Source organism: Myxocyprinus asiaticus, chromosome 11 (assembly GCF_019703515.2).
Source record: "Myxocyprinus asiaticus isolate MX2 ecotype Aquarium Trade chromosome 11, UBuf_Myxa_2, whole genome shotgun sequence".
In the NCBI taxonomy this organism is placed as follows: Eukaryota; Metazoa; Chordata; class Actinopteri; order Cypriniformes; family Catostomidae; genus Myxocyprinus; species Myxocyprinus asiaticus.
In genome coordinates, this window is record NC_059354.1 from 35,566,507 (window position 1) to 35,588,127 (window position 21,621).

A 21,621-nucleotide genomic window follows, 5' to 3' on the forward strand; every position below is an offset into this window, starting at 1 on the left:
CTTTCATTCATGTATTAAAGCAATCATGGCTGACTTTGAATGGTAAATTTCTGCAATGGCATCTGAAACTGAAAACTATGGATTTTGAATGAGGTTGCATTCAAGCCGCTAGGTGTCACTGTGTCCAAGATGACAAACCTTTAAAATAAGTGGCAGCCTGAGGCACTTTTGTATTTCTGTTTTATAACCATTTTCAAATACACTAATTAAAGGAATATTCTGGGTTCAATACAAGTTAAGCTCAATTGACAACATTTGTGGCACAATATTGATTACCACAAAAATTTTGACTTGCCCATCCTTTTCTGTAACGGAAGTGAATACTTTTTCAAAAGTATAGCCACAAGACATAAACAATATGCATGTAAACATAATTTTAGTGTGATTTTAAAGTCACTTACCTTTTCTGTGTGACGTTGTAGCCAATTTTACAGCTTCGTTGCCATGACGATGTAATGTCATCAAACCCTAAAATGACTGTAAAAATGTCAATTTAAACAACTTTACAGCTCAAATAATACATGAGTTTTAAGAGAAGAATGAATGTAAGTGCTTTTATAAAATTATAAGCTTCCCATTTCTGCCTTTAAACCCACCAAAAATTGCCTCCATTCACTTTCATTGTAAGTGCCAAACTGTAACCTCAATTTTTCTTTTTTTAAAGAAAAGGAGGGACGAGTCGAAATGTAACTTTTTTTTTTTTTTTTGGTAAACATCATCCCACAAACGCTGACAATTGAGCTTAACTTGTATTGAACCCGGAATATTCCTTTAAGGATGCACTTTACATTTGTGACTACAGTATTTCACTATCTGTCGATTTTGTTTTATTTGTATTTTGGTTTTTACATTTTATTTTAAATATAGCAGATAATCACATTTTTCCAATTCAAACTGCAAACTGTTTTTCTTTTCTATGTCAGGTTGAAAACATGTGTCCATTTACACTGAATGTAACATTTTAGATTGGTGCTGCATTGTGAACATTTTCTTTTTTAAGAGCAACCGACAAACCAGTGTAGATTTTCAATATCAGCCAACTTATTGCTTATGAACCATATAGAAGTTCATAAAAATAGAAACAATTAGCGTATAAGGCATATAAATAAAAACAGTTATCAGCATGCAAAATTCTAAATTGGAGCTGCATTGTGAATATGTTTGGATCACCTGGTTTCTTCGAGTTCTCATGTTCTTTATTGTCTCTGTCCCCATCAGCTCTGGCATCTAGTGGCACTTTGCCCATTACATCTCTGGACGGAAGCGGGAACTTGCTGTTTGCTAACACCAGTGCAGGGAGCACCCCAAACCTTGTGACGGCACCCCTTTTTCTGAATCCCCAGAACTTGTCCCTGCTCGCCAGTAACCCAGTCAGCCTTGTGTCTGCGGGAGGGGCAGCAGGTGCTTCTGGAGCCCTAAACCTGCACATTACCGCCGATGCCCACCAGAACGCTGTTACCACGGCAACTATGCCCTCCTCCACCATCACCACAGCCTCTAAGGCCCAGTGAAAGCTTTACCCACTAGTCTCCTCTTCTATACCCCTTTCCTCTTCATCGTTTTTTCTTTAATCTTTTGCTACCACCAAAAAGAAACCCACTAAAAAGGATTTAATGTTGTTTTAATGTTATTTTAATGTTTAAGTTGGAATCTTCGAACTTCTCACATATCTGTCACTCAGTATCATTTGAACTTCATTAATGGGTTGACTTTTCAGCAAAGCAACCATAAGCGAATGTTGGCATCTCCATAGCACTTGCATCAGGAGAGCAGAAATCTCCCTGGACATTGTGCCAAGTGTCTGTGCGATGCAAAAGCCTATTTGGCTTAGCAAAATTCATTTCGCTCAGTCTTTGTGCCCATTTTCACATTATATCTTCATCTCTCTTTTTCAGAGGTTCTTCTAAAATGCTTTTAACCAAAAAATGTTGAATGATACTTTCTAACTGCTGACACTTTCCCTCTTCTTTACCACAGAAAAAGGACACCTTATGTTCTTCTGTTCTCTTTTCAATGGAGATTCTACTTCACAGGCCTTCTTTTTACAATATTGCTATCTCTCTGGAACTTTTCCTTTTGGATTCACATTGTTTATTTTTTATCAAGCAGTGGGTTAGCTTTATGTTCTATATTTTACTAACTCATGGTTACAAAGCGTTAATGGAGTAATAAGCAGCTGTGATGCAGTTTCATTGCTTTAAGGAAACATTTGATTGGCCTTTCTAGAAACACTTCTAGATTTTGTTTTCACTTTTTTTTTTTTTTTTTTTTTTTTTTTTTTTTGTAGTTTACTTGGTAACAAGTTTTTAAACATTACTTTAGTCTGGGTCTAAATCCTAACCCAGTCATGGGTTTACTTAAAACTAAAAGCTTTAAAAGAGTTGTGTCATGATCCATCTAGGAGGATTTGTTCAGTGACTGAGCAGTACATTGAGGCCTCAGTCAAAAGGAAAGCATGTTCTGAATGCTCACAACTCTCAATGGCCGTTCAACCCGAACAAGTTTTTGCGTTAGTCTCTCCGTTTTTCAGTTGTTTTTTTATTTGTCTGCTGATGTCTCGCTATTGTTTCAGGGCTTGCGGAGGAGCGCCATGTTTTAGACGGCAAGTCAAGTTAAAATAACTTCAACTGTTAAAAACGTGTCTGTTCTATTCGTTGTGCTGCATATAGCTTTTTTGCGCAAGAATGTGTTTGGTCTGAACAGCCTCTTATGTTGCTTAGTCTTAGGACTGTGTAACTGTCTTCCTATCATGGGATGATTGTGAGGTCAAGCAAGAGAAAGTTTAGGTGGATGATGTTCACATTTAAGAGGGTAGAGAGTTGCAAAGTGAGATCTTTGCCCCGAAACGTGTTTTTAGTTTTTTTAGTTTGATTTTCTACTTGTGCACAGTATCTGTACCAAAAAAAAAAAAAATGGATTTGAGAACTGCAGAACTTCTGTCATGCTTTAAGAAGTCTTTATTTCGGAGGTCTTTGTATTGCATCTCTCTCAAGATATACCAAAAATCTTTGTTATACCTGTTGCTGTATATTGATATTGTAGCGTAGTTTAAGCCTAAATATTTATGAGCGAAGGCTCTCGGTAGACCACAGGAAATATGATAATGCAATATTTTGAAGATCTTTTCCAAAGACAAAAAAATAATTTTATGTCTTTTCCTTTCTTTTTGTTGAGATGGCTGTCCCTCTTCAATTTTGTAGTGTCAGTCAGTGCAACTAACAAAATAGATCTGGATCAAGGGGAGAGCAGGACAGGATATTATACAAATGAGATCACAAAGTTCCAGTGTGAGTACGGGGATTGTCCCTTCTGCTGGTCTTTAGTGAGGACTTTAAGTTAGAGATGTACAGAGAAAAATGGGGGAGTATTCCTCCCATTCTGTTCAAATATTTAAAAATTGTAGAGGTGCGAGTGGTGGACGTAATGATGGTGCGTTCCTGCCTCACAGGCTTCTTTAAATAGTATCCCTTTTTAGTAGTTACAAGGTGGCAGACTTAGTCCTTCTTAACTAGAAATAAGGGCCATCGCTTAAGTTCACGGGGCCCTGGACAATTTGGGTGGCCCCCCTTTTACCTGGCTCAGTGAGTAGCCTATACCATAGAGGACAATAGTGGGCCTCTCTTGGCACAGATCCCCAGAGAAGGCCTGTCTGAAATATCCGACATAAAGATGAGACAGGAGCGTATTAATGAGTTTTAGCCAGGTGGCCTCTTTGTTTTTCCCTACCAATGTAATGCAGCCATGATGTAAAGCTTGAACCAAAGTTGTTTTCTCACTAGCTGCTGTGCCTGTGTGGACCAGTGCAATGCTGACCACAATTTCACTACTCACTACTGACAAACTTAACCATCTAGTACACTTCTTTTTAAACCCTACCCTTTCACGACAATGGCAACAAATTGTGTCCGGCTTTGTAAAGAAATCTAGCCTATCTTGCACAGCGCTAACTTGCTTTAGCTCTCAATAGCATTTAACGGTCCAAAGAGAATCTTAAGGGCCTTGTATTTAAGTGCTGTTGAGATTTCAGGAGTCCTTCTCCTTCGTTTTATTCGTTGAGCTTCTGGGTAAGTCTTGGTTTTAGATGTGACCTTGGAGGGCCCAACACAGATGCTGCACTGGCTCTGCCAGAACAAAGCATTGTAATAAATGAATAGTAATAGAAATATCAAGAGTCCACCTAGTCTTAATGTCAAGAGGAACTTGTGGGAGGACAGTAGGCCCTGAAACATTTGACGGCTCTCTCACACCTCATGACTTGTATTTGGAAGAAGGTGGACGTCAAGCATAGCATTGGTACATTGTCTAGACTTCTTGTTTTTATGTTACAGAACAATAGAGATGGGCATACTGGGAGAATTACAGTAGTATTTCCTCTGTAGCATTCCTCTGAGCTCTCTGGCATTTGAATTCTGTCACAAAGAGGTCAGAGTATCCCCCATTGTTCCTTTTTGTTACTGTGGCCCTGTCTGTAGATTTTTCTTTTGTTGTTGTTATGACTCCTTACGCTAGTTGTGTTTTTGTTGTTAATATGATTTGAAATACCTCAGCAGCACTTATATGGAAGGTTCACTTTAAGCGAAAGACACCAACAGTCAACTTCAGAATGTACAAAAGCTGTTTGTAACAGCCCGTTTTTTTTATGACCGACAACGCATGTTAATTTAACAGAAACTACAGAATATACCAGGAAAATCTGTAATGTCACTCTACTACTGCTATTTCAAGTACTACTACTTAAAGGGTATCTCCAGGTTAACTTGTAATGAATAATTTTGTTATCCTACTTGCCAAAGTAAAAAAAAAAAAAGCCTTTGTCTTTGCGGCTGGGTTGATGTCTTGATGCTGCTCATTCCGCTGGTTCTGTCCGGAAATTTCAACGTAGCCTCTCTGGACATGTAGATGTACGTGTTTTGCGCATTGGTGTCATGACCCGGTGGGACCGGGACTGTGGGGGAGTTACTGATATATTTATCTGAGGAATGACTCAAAAGATTAGAGAAAACTTCTTCTTTTCTAAATTCTATATATATATTCACTTATGTAAGATGCTCATATTTTATATTTGAACCAATATCTAGTTTGAATGTAGTGTTTTTGTCATGCTTATTCACAAAAATAAAAAAATGACTTCATTTATATTTTAGCTATTCTGAAAAAACAAAAAAAGTTAAGACCAAAAATTAAAACCACACCCTTGAGATGTGGGAGTGGCTGTCATGTGCCCCACCCACATTGCGATGTGGTTTGTTTGAGTGGGTGGGGCTTTTGATAGTTCTCCTAAAGGAAAAGACTTGATAGAACCAAACTACTCTCTAATTTTAGTTCTTTGCTTTTTATGATTTTGATTTGCCTTTTTTTTTTTTTTTTTTTTTTTTTTTACAAACTTTAACAAACATTTGAATTTATTTACTGCCTTTTTTGTATATCATGAGGGAGCAACGTCACTGGCTTTCTTAGTTTGACAAACTTGCATTGATCTTTTATGCCTTACTATTATTTCAGAAGTTTGACACATTGTAGCAAATTGTTGAATATGTTTATGCGAAAGGTGTTTTTTTTTATTGTGTTTGTGTGAGTGAAAGATGCAACCAAGCATGCACCAATGTCAAACTCACGTGGTGCATATCGACCGTGAAAATAACGCTGTGAGTTCTATTTGTGTTTTGTGAAAGGTTTTTTTTTTTTAAGGAAGTGTTGCTTTCTACCAATTATGTAGGTATAATTCAAGCCGGTTGGATACCTGTTGAAAAAGCTTTACTAATAACTCAACTCCAGCTGATCTGTAGGGAGTGGCATGATGGTTGCTGATGGTGCATTGACTTTGAAAGTTTAAAGGAACAGTTCACCCAAGAATGAAAAATTCTGTCATTTACTCTCCCTCATGTTGTTTATCAACCCGTGAATGACTTTCTTTTCTCCATAGCACACAAAAGTATATGTTTGGCGGAATGTTAGCCTCAGTCACCATTCGCTTTCATTGTATACAAAAAGATGCAATAAAAGTGAATGGTGACAGAGGTGATCTGATGGTCTAATTTTGTGTTCCACAGAAGTCTTACTGGTTTTGAACAACATGAGGGTGAGTAAATGATGACACAATTTCCATTTTTTTGGTAAACTGTTCCTTTAATACTATAGAGAAAGTAGGTTCCATTTGACGTAATAAGAAATATGACTTGGATTTACTCATCGGTCAAAAATACAGGAAACATGCCATATTTAAAGTGGATATAAGGAAGCGTCATAAGGATTTGATGCAATAGATAGATGATCCCTTTGAAACTGTGTGATCATAAGATGTTTCAGGCGTTGATTTATACTGATAAGGACGTAGAACCTGGCGACAATTCTTAAACATTCAAAGTTGTTGCGGATCCTGTTTTTCGGCACTTGATTTTGCCGTGTGTGGATGCTCTGACTTGCAATTGGGTAGATTTCTGATTGTATAATATACTGTTACTGTAGACCCCCAGTCTAGTGACAAAATAGGATAGTTGCAGAAGAGGTCATGCACCAGAAAGGTGAGAGCTCGTCTGAGTAAACTGTTGTATACCTCATTTATAACTCGAAACTGAGTAAAAACCTGCTTTAATCTTCTTCATAAGATAAAATGAAATAAAATAAAAAATTAACTGTCCCACAACAGAAGCCTGCAGATGTCTGTTTATTGTTTGGAGTGAGAAACTGGATCAATACCCTAAAGAACAAAAAGGCATGCAAGACACACAAACATGTGCATATTAGCCAGAATTTAGTTGCTTAGAACACTTATTTATATTTCCTTTACACTGTAGCCACTTATTAAATTTGTACCAAAGCTTTTTATATGATTTGACAATCGTCATCTTTCTTTCCCTCATTCTGAGTTGTGCTGCATGGTTTGTGTGCTTATGTGCTATTTGTTCTTCTGGGTTTGTGGTCTACTTGTTTCTCACCTTCTCCATGGTAACCAAAGACTTCAAAGTGATTGTATGGACTAAACTCTTTCTCCCAGTACCCTGCCTCAACTTTTATGATCTTTGGTCATACATGTGGCCAAGTAGGTGGGGTTAAGTAGAAAGAGAGAAAAAACACTGCTGGCTTCTGCAAGGACTTGTCAAAGTAACCCCTCACGGGCTGGGTGATGTTTATTAATACACACTGAAGGATGTCCTGGGCTCACTGCAAACTGCTCAGGATGAACTGTTCTCTGGAGTTAAAACACTGTTTCTGTGATTGTCTACGGAAAACATGCATTGTCTTTCCATACTTTTAGATGCCGTTGTCCCGTGATTTTGGTGTTCTGTCCATGTATTTATCTAGCTTTGCTGCTTCCACGATCATGATTTCAATTGGTTTGATTAGCTGTGCAACTATGCATTGTTGCCCTCCATCCAGCAAGGGCGGTGTCTGTATGACACAATTCTGTTGATGGTTCTATGACGAGTGGAGGGTCGAAAGAAACTATAAGCTCTATTCCAAAGCAAAAATCCAAATATGAAATGTTTTATAAATGCAGATACCAAAGATGACTGTTTTTTTTTTTTTTCCTCCTTCCTTCCCAAACCCTTCAGTTTGTGTGTTAATAAACAGAACCCAGCTCTGGCAGTAGTCCTAACCTCAGTAGTTCCAAAGCTTGGATGTATATTTTGGTATTTTTCTGAGATGCTTATGGGGGAAAAAGTTTGTCTTTTTAATTTTCTTGTTTGTTGGAATTGTTGCTCTTTTTTCTGTCATGGCATGGAATTAACTGCAAAACTGTCTTACTGTAGGTTAAAGAAATAGTATTTTTGTATATTTTTGGATGTGTCAATGTGTGTGATGTCAGTTTCACTGCCCAGGTTATCATTGTTTTTAAAACAAAAACAAGAAAAAAGATAAAGTAAAAAAAAAAAAAAAGAATATGTACATAATACTTTGAGTCAATGATTTCAAAAGAAATCCATCTGTTTACTCTCATTTCCATATTTCCTACAGCTAAAGCTCAAGGAATTTGTTCCATTCTCACCCTGTCACATACTGTAGATTGTAACTTCAATATCTCCCTTCAGAACCCTGTAACTCACTGTTGTCGTAGTGATGATTGGTTGGGTTCTGGGTATCACTACAAACCTGAACTCTAGTGCCACTTGTGGTCTGTTATCAAGAACATATACCCGAGACTGAACGCTAAATGGCTACATCACTGTAGCTTAGAACTGAATGATTGTGTAGAATATAAGTATGTGAATCAGGATAACATGGTAGTTTTAATGCATTTGTCTGCTGTATTTTTATATATATATATATATATATATATATATATATATATATATATATATATATAATGATAATCTTTTACTGTAACTGTACAGTTCTCTTTTGTTGTAAACATCATTAAACCATTTTCAAAGTGTTTTAATATTCTAACATGCCTTTTGGTCTTTTGATATTTGACAATTTGTATAACTCAATGTTGACGAACAGCCTTACCAAAGCTTACCAAATAGATAATACATTTTAGTTTATTTTTAGTATGTTTTTTTTTATTTTTTATTTTTTATATACAGTAAAACACCTATTTTAAGGTTGATGTTATGCTGACTGGTACTATTTAATGCATACAAAATGTGAAAAAATTAAAGCACTGTGTGCTACCTTCCCAGACGCACAAGTCCAGTTCATAAATTACGTCTTACAAAATTATCTGTGCTTTCCTTCTGTTAAAGCATACAAGACCATCTATTGTAACACATGGTTGCAAATGTGAATAAGACGGCAAATTACACGCTACCAAAAATCAAAGTAAATACACAAACAAAAATCAATGAATGCATCCATAAATTGTTCTTGTTGAGTTTACACAGGTTTAATTGCGTGATGCCACAAAAGTGTCCATCTCCGCAACTACTTCTGCATCCCTTTTTCTCCCTGTTCGAGCCTGTGAAGGAGTTAACTAATTGATGAACCAACGAATTTTGTATTTTTACAAAATTTCCATCTGCTTTTAATCTACCAAACAGTGCAATGTTGTGGTTGCTTAGATTAGAACACAAGGCAATGTGCCAAAATTAGGGTTGTATAAATGTCAAATACAATTAAGGTGGCCAAAAGGTATTAAGACATTTAAAGGGATAGTCCACCCAAAAATGATTTTTTTTTTTTTTTTTTTTTCATCATTTACTTATATGCATTTGGCAGACACTTTTATCCAAAGCAACTTACAGTGCCCTTATTACAGGGACAATCCCCCTGGAGCAACCTGGAGTTAAGTGCCTTGCTCAAGGACACAATGGTGGTGGTGGCTGTGGGAATTGAACCAACAACCTTTTGCTTACCAGTTCAGTGCTTTAGTCCACTACGCCACCACTACTACATGCCCTCATGCCATCCCATATGTGTAAGACTTTCTTCTGCAGAACACAAATGAAGATTTTTATAAGAATATCTCAGCATTGTAGGTCCATACAATGCAAGTGAATGGTGGCCAGCACTTTAAATCTCCAAAAATCTAACTCCAGTGGTTAAATCCATATCTTCTGAGGTGTGAGTGAGCAACAGATCAATAATTTTGTCCTTTTTTCCTATATAACTCTCCAGCTTTGACCAGCCCCAACCAGTTGGTGGCAATATGCATGAAGAATGTGATTGTTCAAATGACAATGTCCTTTTTTACTATAAATCTCCATCATATCGCTTCTGAAGATATGGATTTAACCACTGGAGTCGTATGGAATACTTTTATGCTGCCTTTGTTATTTTTGGAGATTCCAAGTTCTGGCCACAATTTACTTGCATTGTGAGGACCTACAGAGCTGAGATATTCTATTAAAAATCTTAATTTGTGTTCTGCAGAAGAAAGTCAAACACATCTGGGAAGGCATGAGGGTGAGAAAATGATCAGCAAATTTAAGTTTTTGTTGAACTATCCCTTTGAGCCACACTTTAAAATGTATGATTTCTTTGCATTACATAATAAAATATCACACTGCAAAAAGAAAGCTAGCACAAGCACACTTTTAATACATATACATACAAAATAAATATACAACATAAAACAGTAGATGTACTGTTCAAACGTAAGACAATTATTTTGACACTTTCTGGGTCTCAAACTTAGTGGAACATGTTTATTGATAATGTAATGAATTACACCCAGATAAACTGAGGGTTACTAACTTAATCCATCTTCTAAAATATACCATGGGATAAGTTTTTTAATGAAAATTTTGTATGAAATTTTGTTATTTAATGCAATGAAAATCATGTATTAAGTGTAGCTTAAGTGTCCAAATACTTTTGGGGCCACTGTAGTTCATAATGAATGCATCTGTGTACGTAAAATGAATCGGCATAAGGTACGTTACCTCATTAGGTTTGCTTCTGCCTTTGTGAGGCTGCAGACAGAGGCAGATACAGAAAATCAATTAATAAACCATCAATTGACCATAATGTAAGAAGAATATCTAAAAATTCAGATACATTACTAGGTCAATCTTGCATCAAAAGCAAATTCTACCCCAAAACACAAACATTTTTCTCCACACACACTTACTTGGACGCACTTACTTTAGTTCCTGTTTTCTTTATTTCTTGGTATTCTTCATTTGATTGTCCTCTCAGTTCCTAGAAAGGACACCAACCAAAGTAAATGCAACCATTTAGGACAGATCAAAAATGTAAGTGTACAACTATAAATAACCACAGGAGGGCAGTATGGATCAAAGATTTAAAACTGATTTACTAAGCTAAAAAAAAAAAAAAAAAAAAAAAAAAAAAAATCATCTCTTTTTCAGATCAGGTCACATAATTTCCTGTAAATAATTGAGTGATGACAAACTTAAATGTGTTTTTCCAAATGAATTTTATAAGTCTTAAAAAGTGGTACTGACCTGATAATGTGTCTCCTCTTCTTGTCTTCTAATCTAGAATATGTAAATATATAAAATATATAAGTAGCATATTTTAAATTAAGCTTTTAAAATAGTCACTTGATGTAACTTGATGTTTTTATAAACTGTATCATGACAGACTGGACTGCAGGACATGGCAGCAGGTACTGCCCATGCACTGCTACACTCTCACCTACATGTGATTGTGGTTAACGAAAATAAACTTTATAAAAATTCAAATCGTAAAATAATCTTACCAGTCTGTCCAGTTGCTGATAATCAGAATTTATCTGAGGCAGATCTAAGTCCTGAGAAAAATAGCACATACATTGCCTTTGTATGCTTTTGAAAGTCCTTTTATTCTGGTAATTCCTGTTATATTTATTTTTTAATGGAATAACCATTTCAAAAATGTGTTTGAGTGTCATTTCAGGAAGTATTTCTATAAAAGAGGCACACCAGACTTTCAGAAATATTGTCAAGTTCAGGCACTTTTTAAAACGATTATTTAAGAAAACTAACAGGGTGCCTAACAGGATGAAAATAAAGACCTAACGTTACATTTACATCTGCATTTAAACCAGTTCTCCATCTCAACCCACAAGTGAGGAAAATAAGCAATTTATCATACAAAAGCTAATCATATCTGCCAATAAGGACATTATGAAGTTAGCAATTGCTCAGCGAGATATTAAGAGTTAGTTTACATGGGGGTGTCAACTTAATTGATAACTTTGTTAATTTTAACATTTTCTTAACCATCTTTTGACATTTTGATATTACCAATTTCTGTAATTTTATCAAACATGGCTGGAATGTTTTATTTATTATTTTATTTTTTTTTTTTTATTGTATTTATTTATCACACATTATACATTTGCACATATACAGTGAAATTCTTTTTTTCACATATCTCAGCTAAGCTGGGGTCAGAGTGCAGGGTCAGCCATGATACGGTGCCCCTGGAGCAGATAGGGTCAAGGGCCTTGCTCAAGGGCCCAACATTGGCATCTTGGCAGTACTGGGGCTTGAACCCCTGTAACTCAGAGCCTTAACCGCTGAGCCACCGCTGCCCCCTTTTAGAGTGAGACAAACCAACTATTAGCCTACCATAAAATGTATAAAATGATCCATTAGTAATACTTGTTGATGTTTGTGTTGTTGTTTTCTCACTGCTGTTTAATATTTCATCCAATATATTAAGACATATAAGATGGGGATATGGAATTGTACTGCATAATAGGAATGACTCTTTTAATGTAATACGTTACTTTATTAAGTGTATAAGGCCCTTGATCATGCATCTCTTACAAAACTAACCTAGATAAATGGTTACTTACTGTATATACAGGCTCATTGGGGTTTCGGGCTGGGGTTGCAGGGTCTGGAGGAATAGGCTCTTCCCTTGTAAACTAAGCCATACAAGACAGAACTCAGGTTAAAACTATGAGGTACATTTCATCAGTTGCAACAAACGGTGAATATTAGAGCTCAATTTACCTTCTGCCGGAAGTAGAGAGCAGTAAAAATGATGGAATACAGCAGCAGAATTACATCCAAAATATAGCAAACAATTGGGTCGCTCACATGCACAGCCTCTGTGAATTGAACAAACATTTTAAAAGACCTTTGTAAAGCAAGGACCAACAAAAAAACTCTTTTGAACTAAGTATAAGTTCCATTTATTTATGGATGTTTTGTCATGTTTTTTCTTCTTCCTTTCCCTGTTTAGTGTCATGATGTAGATGACAAAAAGCAAGCAACAAAAAAGATTTAACATTAACGAATGACAGAAGCACACCTAGTGCCTAAAAAGCAGATGATTAAATATAAAGAGAAAAATCTCTTTACATTTTTATATTTACATTACTTTAAGAAGTTCAGTATATTTTGGTTTGAAGCAACTTACAAATGTGGGTCAGCCATTAAATCTGGGTTTAAACTTTGGCATCCCAATAGCAGCACTTACAATACTTTACATTTTCTGAGTGGTGCAACACCCTACAAATGACTCCTTTCATTAATCCATCAACTTGTCTTTCTGATTAACACTTTTTACTGATTCACAAAATTGACAAAGAAAATCATTCATTAATGTTAAATCTTTTTTGTTGCTTGCTTTTTGACATCTACATCACAACACTAAACAGGGAAAGGTGTTTTGAGTATACACAACAAAAAAAAAGAAAGAAGAAAAATATATATAAAAAAATAATAATAATCACAAACATTTAAAACAAGACTTCTCTCTCCACTGCCCCTCCCCGAGAGCCCTCCAAAAAGGCCAAATAGCTGCCCCATTTTTTATTAAATTAATCTAAGTTGCCTAGCCTTCTACATGACATTTCCTCTAATGCCGCTACCCTCCCCATCTCTGTGCACCACTCTTGAAATGAGGGCACTCCAGCCGACTTCCAACCTCTAAGAATGATCTGTCTGCCGATCATGACACTGGCTAGGACCCAATTTTTTATGCATTTATCCCCTGTATTAATGACCGCCCCATCGCCTAAAATACAGAGTCTGGGGCAAAATGAAATTTGAGTGCCCAGTACGTCACACATAAAACTCTGAACCCTCAACCAAAATTCTTGGATCTTAACACACCACCAAAAAACATGGGTTGTGTCCCCATCTTCTGATTGGTATCGCCAGCAGGTGGGTGTGTCTTTAAGCCTATACAATCTAGAGGGGGTCCAATAGAATCGATGTAAAATCTTACATCTCTAGATGTAGACTTGACATTTTTTAGAATCCTAGCCCACACTCCCTCCTCCAATACCAAGTTTAAATCTTTCTCTCTAGGGGGGTGTATGTAACTCCCAGAAATAGTACAGAGCAGGTGGCGCAGCTGTAAATACTTGAAGAACTGAGACCTGGGAATCCCAAAATGTTGAACCATATTTTCAAAGGATCTCAACACTCCACTCTCATATAGGTCACCGAGCATATTAACCTTCCTCCCAATCCACTCTGTCCAGCAAAAAGGGAACTTATTAATACATAACTTTGGGTTCAGCCATATGCTCGAAGCAACATTTAAATAAATGTCAGAATTAAACACTCTGGACACTTTTGTCCATATCGCGTGCAAATAAGGTGGAAGCAACCAATGAACCAAATATCTGAGACCGAATGAATAATAATAAAAAAAATCTTGGGTAGGCCTAACCCACCTTTGTCAGTCGGCCTATGCAACTTACTGACATGTAAAAACGTTTACCATTCCAAATGAAGGACTTTGCTATGCTATCAAATTTCTTGAAATAAGAGAGGGGGACATCTATAGGGAGAGATTGTAGCAGGTTGCTGAATTTTGTAAATACAATTAATTTTAATAACATTAACCTTCCCAATCATAGATAAATGTAATGAAGCCCACCTGCCCACATCGTTCGAAAACCTTTTTATTAAAGGGGCAAAAATCAACTCTAACTAAATCACACAAATTTTCTAGGAATAAAATACCCAAATACTTAATGCCCTGTTTGGGCCACTGGAAGGTGCCCGGCTAAAAAAACGTTACTGGGCAGTATGCTGTCAGAGCCAAAGCTTCGGATTTAGACCAATTAACTCTGTATTCTGAGAACTTAGAAAAGGAATGAATAATACTGTGGAGGCAAGGCATAGATCTAGTGGGGTCGGAGACGAATAACAAAATATCATCTGCGTAAAGCAAAAGCTGATGCGCCACACCTCCTGCCATCACCCCTGGAAAATCATCCTCCTTTCTTATCGCAGCTGCTAATGGTTCCAGGGTAAGACAGAACAATAATGGGGAAAGAGGGCAACCCTGCCAGGTGCCCCTATCCAGAGTAAAATAATCTGAAATTAATCCATTTTTTGTACCGCCGCTACTGGGTGTCTATAAAGTAACTTAATCCATCCAATAAAAGTATTCCCGGACCCATACATTTCCAAAATCTTAAAAAGCTAATCCCATTCTACTATATCAAATGCCTTTTCGGCGTCAAGTGAGATGGCAGCGACTGGAGTCTGATCATTCGCCACTGACCACATGATATTGATGAAATGCCTAAAGTTATCAGAAGAGCTACAGCCCCGAATAAACCCCACCTGATCTATATGTATAAGAGATGTCATAACTTTACTTATTCGGTTAGCCAACATTTTTGACAATATTTTAACGTCTAGCTGGATCAGGGAAATTGGACGGTAACTCTTACACTTGCTTGGATCTTTGTCCTTTTTAAGAATCATGCTGATCCGGGCTTGTGTCATGGTTGATGGAAGCTTTCCATTCTTTAATGACTCCGTATAAACTTCTAGCAAAAGTGGAGCCAGTTCTGTAGCATAAGATCTAAAAAATTCAGCGGCAAATCCATCTGGCCCCGGAGCCTTGCCTGTAGAATTTTTTTGCTCAGTCATCAGTTTAGGAAGTCTCTAATATCTTCATCAGTAGACGAAAACATGGAACTATAGAGATCAAGATAGAATTCTTTAAAAGCATTATTAAAGTGCACCTATTATGGTTTTTAAACGTGCCTAATTTTGTTTTAAAGGTCTCATACAATAGATTTACATCATCCAAGGTCAAAAAACACTTTAATTTGCTCATAATTTAAATTGCAGCATTATCTTTTTTCCAGTGTCATAAATGACTCCTTCAATAATCCGTTCTAAAGGATTCATTCTAAACTCCTCCATTCAGAGAGCCTACTCTGCTCTGATTGGTCAGATGTCCCAGTCTGTTGTGATTGGTCTACCGCTTACAGCGCATGTCGGAAAGGAAACTTCCACTACCATATCCGAGTTTCAGTTTTACCTTAACAATTTGAGCCCGAGTCTGATAGTGATACATCGGAAGATCAACCCGAACCACCATCGCAAGCACGACGAGAACAGGACGTTTCTCAGTGGTAAGTTTATAAGTAGTTTGACAATAACGTGAGTTAGCCGGTTAGCAGAGGCTAACAGCTAACAGGCTAACAGCGTATACTGGTCGTACACGTTAACAGACCAGAGGTAGGTTTTTTGTTACCAAATTATGTAGGTTAGTACAGGAAGTAAGTCTGGAATTACTATCGACCCGATTCAGGTGTTCAGAATCGGTTCTTTCTTTTGGGAGTCAATAACTCCATTTGTCGTGCACTTTGATTTTTGAAACTTTGCAGAATTTTTTACATTCACAAACAGCTATATAACACACTACATGAAAGATAATATTTGAAAAACCATAATAGGTGCTCTTAATATCAATGGCCAAGGTAAATATTTCACCACCAGCAGATTTTACTGAGGGAATGGTAGAAAAAGACTCTCTCTATTTTATATACCTAGCCAGCGGTTTCCCTGCCTTATCCCCCGACTTAAAGTATGACTGTCTTGCCCTGAATAGCCAAAACTCCACCTTCTGTGACAAAATAGTATTATATCTGTATTTCAATCGGATCAATTCCCTAGAGGCCACTAGACAACATTCGGCGCTTCAGCTCTGCCTCTACACTTTTAATATTCCCTTCCAATTCTACGAGTTCTTGTGCTTTGGATTTTTTGGTGAATGAGGAATACTGTATGATCCGGCCCCTAAGAATCGCCTTAAGTGCCTCCCAAGCCACACCCACAGAGGATACTGAGGACCAATTGGTCTCCATATAGACATTGATTTCAGCCTTTAGCATTTGTTGGAATTCAGGATTTTGCAAAAGGTATACATTAAAGCAGCAACTATATGATTTCCTTTTCTCCGTTTGTGGCAGCACCTCTAAACACACCAGGGCATGATCTGAGACTAAAATGTTTCCAGTTGAGCAATCAACAACAGATGAAATGAGGGACTTAGATATAAAAAAATATATATATATTCTAGAGTAAATCTTATGGACTGATGAAAAAGATGTATATTCCCTAGCAGATGGGTTCAAAAGTCTCCAAATATCTGTATGACCAAGATTTTTACACATCCTGTGAAGCATCAATGTTGCTCTAGGGGGTTTGCACACTTTTGCTTCACTATGATCAAGGACTGAGTCCATCAAAATATTAAAGTCTCCTCCCAATATTATATCATGAGGGGTGCCAGCGGCTTGCAACATCCCTTCAAGATCTATAAAAAAAGCCCTGATCATCAACGTTAGGTGAATAAATATTAGCCAAAATAAGACTTTGTCTCTGAATTTCAGCTAAAACAATAATTACTTTTCCTAATTTATCTTTACTCTGTTTGAGACATTTGAATTATAGATGTTTATTTATCAGCGTAATGACTCCCCTGCTCTTATTCGAGCCAGCACTATAAAAAAAAATGTCCGCCCCATATCTTCCCCAAATTTCCCAGAAAGGTGCATTTCTTGAAGAAACCCTATATCATATTTCTAACGCTTAAGAAGAGAAATAACCTTCCTTGTTTTTATGGGGTTCCCCAACCCATTCACATTCCACGTGGAGAGAGACAATCCACTCATATTAACATTTGACATTTTGACATATAAGAAAAAATAGATTGTGTGTCAAAAACAAGATTATAAAGACTACATTCCAACATTAGTGCAACCATCAAAACCCGAACATCCCCCAGAACCAAACAAACAGAAAAAAGAAAAACATATGCATAAACCCCGTGCATGACAGTGCCAACTGGCATCCATCCCTCCAAACTCAAACAGTCCATGCACGCCTACGAGATCCCCCATGACAACCTTGCTGTCGGATTGCTCAAGTCCGAAGTACAAATTTTGTGAGACAGAATTATCAGTAAAAGATAATCTATAAAACAAACTCCAGCTGATAGATGGTATAAACACAAAGACCATGTAGATTCATCCATAAAACTGTCCTGAACGTGTGTTTACAAAATAAACTTCCGCCAATAGGCGGAACCAGCACAAAAAGAGCGTGCAGATTCTCAGACAGTCAAGCGAATGTTCAGTGAGCCGGTCCACTCGGCTGCAACATGAGTGCAAGCAAATGACTTACTCACTCCAATGACTTTGCAAGAAATACTCCTCAAAATAAACACCAGTCGATAGGTGGACTAAGCACAAAGAGCGTGCAGATTCATCCACAAAACTGTCTTGAAGGTGTGTTATTCTACAAAATAAGCTCCAGCCGCTAGGCGGAACCAGCACAAAAAAAGCGTGCAGATTCCCCAAACAGTCAAGCGAATGTTCAGCAAGCCGGTCCACTCGGCTACAATTTAATCCATTGACTTTATGAAGGACATCGCTTGCTGTGGGCATGTGAATGTTTTACGGCCATCCTTAGCATCTATTCTCAATTTGGCCAGGAATATCAGTGCAAAAGCGACCTTCCGTTGATGTAAAAGTTTCATGCATTCCTTGAATCGATCACGTTTCTCTCTTATCAAGTTCGCAAAGTCTGGGAACAAGAAAATGTTGTGGTTCTTCCAAGAAAGCCTTCCTTTACTCCTCGCCTCACATAACACAAGATCTAAGCTATGGAATGCTCTTCCTTTTACTATTAGAAACGCCCCAACCTTGGATTGTTTTAAGAAGTTACTTAAGACTCATTTATTTAAGGTAGTCTTTTAATATTTATTAATATTAATTTTATGTGTGGTTGCTACTGTATGTTAGTAATTTTGTGTTTAGTCTTTTTAAATTTGTTGGTATGGTGGTTGCTGTTGTATGTTATGTGTTTATTCAATCTTGTAGTGCTTTGAGTGTAAGAAAAGCGCATTATAAATAAAAGGTATAATTATTATTATTATTATTATTATTATTATTATTTTTATCGGATAATCTCAGAAATTTGGCCAGAATTGATCAGGGCCTATCTCCCTCCACATATCGCCTAGCAGTAACCCTGTGAGCTCGGTTGATTTCCAGCTTATGGCCTGTTATGTCGAGCAGATTCGGAAAGAGCCCATCCAAGAATTTCAACATATCCTGTCCCTCTACTCCCTCCGGGACTCCAACAATGCAGACGTTATTCCACCGGCTATGGTTTTCCATGTCCTCCAACTTCTCCCAGACACGCTCCAAATCCACCTTGGTTGCTAGAAGATTAGCAGATAATTCCCTTTCTGATGACTCCAGATAATCGATCCGTTTCTCAACATCCCCCACACTTGTAACCACATCAGTGATCTTCGCCTCCATGGCAGTGATCGATCGACGTATCACAGCAAGATCCTCCAAGTCAGCAACGACCTTCGTCAGCTTTGCCGACATGTTCAGCATCTCCCGCCGCATTTCCCGCACCTCCCCAACTAATTTGACTCCCAGGCCCACGGCCTGCTCGGGGGCGTCAGCTTGAGCACGTAAGTGTCTTTTAATGTCTCCAGAGCCCGAGGATTTTGAATTCTTTGACATATTGTCCTCCTAAAACAGCTATGAAACAGAGTGTATCGAATCTCACCGGTTTATGTCATAAAAAGTATTCAAACTAGCAAAGTGTGCAGAGCTCGCCGTTCACACATCCGATCCTCGCATGGCGTCACGTGACTTATCCATCAACTTGCCTTTCAAAGAATTAGATCAGGATGCAAACTTTACATATAAAACACAGAGACAAGTTATGATTTCTTGAAATTACAAAAAATGTCTCTCAAAGTTAAATGTTAGAAATAATGTATTTCACTCTATGTATTTATAGTGGCTTAAAATTAAAGTAAATAATACTGCTCACTATGCTATTGCCACTCTTAGTACACAGGCCAGCAGAAATCTATGGACAGTTTTTGAAAGATCTATAAATGCTTTGAATGCAGACAAAACTATTTCTAAATACTTTTCCCATAAAATATTACAATCATTAACAGGTGTTGCTTTCAGTAACTTGAATGTGCATCATACAGTATGAGGATCTTTAGAAAACTATGCAAACTATGCACCACAGTTTGTAACAAATCACAAATGATGCAAACAGCAGAAAATAAACTGTGCCCTTTTTAAGATTTTGGAAATTTACGGGTTTGGGAACACTTTTTTTGGGGTGGATTAAGTTATTCTATAAACAACCGTCAGAAGCAGTGCAAACTAATGGATACATTTCAGATTATTTTTTCTTGGTAGGGGAACTCGGCAAGGCTGTTTTCTCTTTCCTTTGTTGTTCTGTCTTGCCCTGGAACCATTAGCAGCCGCAATAAGAAAAGAGGATTATTTTCCTGGTTTTGTAGCAGGTGGTGTGGTGCATAAACTTCCACTCTATGCAGATGATATATTATTATTTGTCTCTGGCCCTAGAAGATCTATGCCTACCCTCCATATAATTATTAATTCTTATTAATAAGGGATTTACAGGCATAACAGTGTAATCAGTTTACAGGTTTTACTTGCGTTCCGTTGTCATGATAACGAAGTTGTATTGTTGGATATAACTTTACACAGATAAGGTTAGTAGGTGATTTTATTGCAAAAAATCATATTAACATGCATAATTTTTACGTCTTGTCTCTATACTTTTTAAACTGTGTAGGTAAAGTTTATGGACTGGACCCATTCACTTAGTTTAAATTATGCATTATAACTATTCTTTATTTTCATGCTTCTGCTGCCTTAAACCTGTACCTGAATTCTTTTTGGGTTAATTTAACAAATCTTTCAGTGTGACAACAAAAGTTTTTATATGAAAAGTGGTGCCATATGTAAACTAGTTTAGTATTGAGTCTTTTAGAAATGTGATGTTGTCATTTTTGCAGCAAACACTTCTTGTTTATGTGTTGTAATTAAATCAGGTATGATACTAAACTATTAATCTATTCCCACACACACACACACACACACACAAAAGAAAGAAAAAAAAAATTTCTATTACTAATTATGTTTTGAATGAAACTTTATGCTTCCAAGTTTCCTATGTTACTGAAAGTAGTACGCTTTACTTTTAAACTGACCTGGAAATTAGATATCAAAAACTTGATTGCGTTCGTACCATGATTAAACGCAACACAAAGTTTTCTGAATATATTGTGGCATAATGTTTTGTTGTCTTACAGTCGTCAGCGGTTGTCCACAACTGCTGTTGACTTCAAATAGTTGAAAAACAGTCATATAATGGCCCATTTATGGGCAGGATCCAGTTTCGCAATAGGTGAGGGTAGGTTTCAGTTTACTTTTTCTTAGATCCTATTTTAATCTCTTGAAAAAAATTCTATATTGAGATCAATTGTAAAAGCTGACAGTTTTAGCTTGCATGCATGTAACAAACCAGCATGCTGCATACCTTTCATCTTTTGTGCCTAAGGCATTATGTAGCAAAACACAAGAATGTATTACGCAGTCATCACACAAAACTCTGTTTTGCAGGTTACATGGAAACAAAAATGGTCACATGAAGAGGTCTTGATGTTTGACCTCAGTGCATCTTTACAGGTGAAAACTCACAAAAAATGTACACAACAAATCTAAAATTCCTAAAAATGTACTCCACACACTGAAAAGCACAGATCTGAAAACGACCAAGAGCCATACAGTACTAAGCAAATCCAAACTCTGCAAAGAATGTTCGAAAGGTATGATACCATATGCAACAAGGATGGAGAGAGTAAAATAATTGCTTTTACCTGTGTAGGACACATGTGTGGCCAATAACAATAGAGTGGCTGTTCTGCTCATTTCCATTACATTGCCTGAGACTATGGAAGTTTCTCTGGATGCAGTTCCTTCCTGTCACTTGGCTTAGTAAGTGATGTGTAACAGTTTTTTGCATGTCGATTTTGACTGCTTGTAATTTGGCAAACCTTACCTAACAGGAAGTGGCCCTGGCCCTGAGTTTTCTGTTCTAGTGAATGACAACCACTTACTGAGGTCTGACTACCTCCACCTCCACCTCCAGTCTCTTGTCCTCT

General features: G+C 37.1%; 2 protein-coding genes across 9 annotated transcripts in view; one reads left to right on the forward strand and one right to left on the reverse strand.

Annotated features, from left to right (window-relative positions):
* Nucleotides 1-8,388, forward strand: part of LOC127448137 (POU domain, class 2, transcription factor 1-like) — a 26,994-nt gene extending 18,606 nt beyond the window's left edge. For all 7 annotated transcript variants that reach the window (XM_051710455.1, XM_051710456.1, XM_051710454.1 and 4 more), the window contains one exon: nucleotides 1,219-8,388. In XM_051710455.1, coding sequence (XP_051566415.1) covers nucleotides 1,219-1,511 — 293 coding nt within the window. In that variant the 3' untranslated portion in view covers nucleotides 1,512-8,388. The remainder of the gene's footprint in view (nucleotides 1-1,218) is intronic.
* Nucleotides 8,274-21,527, reverse strand: LOC127448139 (T-cell surface glycoprotein CD3 zeta chain-like). Of its 2 annotated transcripts, XM_051710459.1 has the most exons (8): nucleotides 21,337-21,527; nucleotides 12,351-12,448; nucleotides 12,191-12,262; nucleotides 11,108-11,158; nucleotides 10,851-10,883; nucleotides 10,528-10,584; nucleotides 10,326-10,355; nucleotides 8,274-8,899 (listed from the first exon to the last, which is right to left on the reverse strand). In XM_051710459.1, exons 1-8 carry the CDS (start codon nucleotides 21,392-21,394, stop codon nucleotides 8,828-8,830), a joined length of 471 nt encoding a protein of 156 aa, XP_051566419.1. In that variant the 5' UTR covers nucleotides 21,395-21,527; the 3' UTR covers nucleotides 8,274-8,827. The 2 variants fall into 2 exon arrangements, with proteins under 2 accessions (XP_051566419.1, XP_051566418.1); XM_051710458.1 differs by having other exon boundaries at nucleotides 8,274-10,355.
* Nucleotides 21,528-21,621: the final 94 nt, after the last annotated feature.

Excerpts from the sequence above, each read along its gene's own strand:
- LOC127448139 (XM_051710458.1), bottom strand. The coding sequence starts at position 21,394 with ATGGAAATGAGCAGAACAGCCACTCTATTGTTATTGGCCACACATGTG. Across the intron at positions 10,884-11,107 it reads ATCAGCAACTGGACAGACTG|ATTAGAAGACAAGAAGAGGA; the intron begins GTAAGATTATTT and ends TACATATTCTAG. Across the intron at positions 10,356-10,527 it reads TAAAGAAAACAGGAACTAAA|CCTCACAAAGGCAGAAGCAA; the intron begins GTAAGTGCGTCC and ends CTCTGTCTGCAG.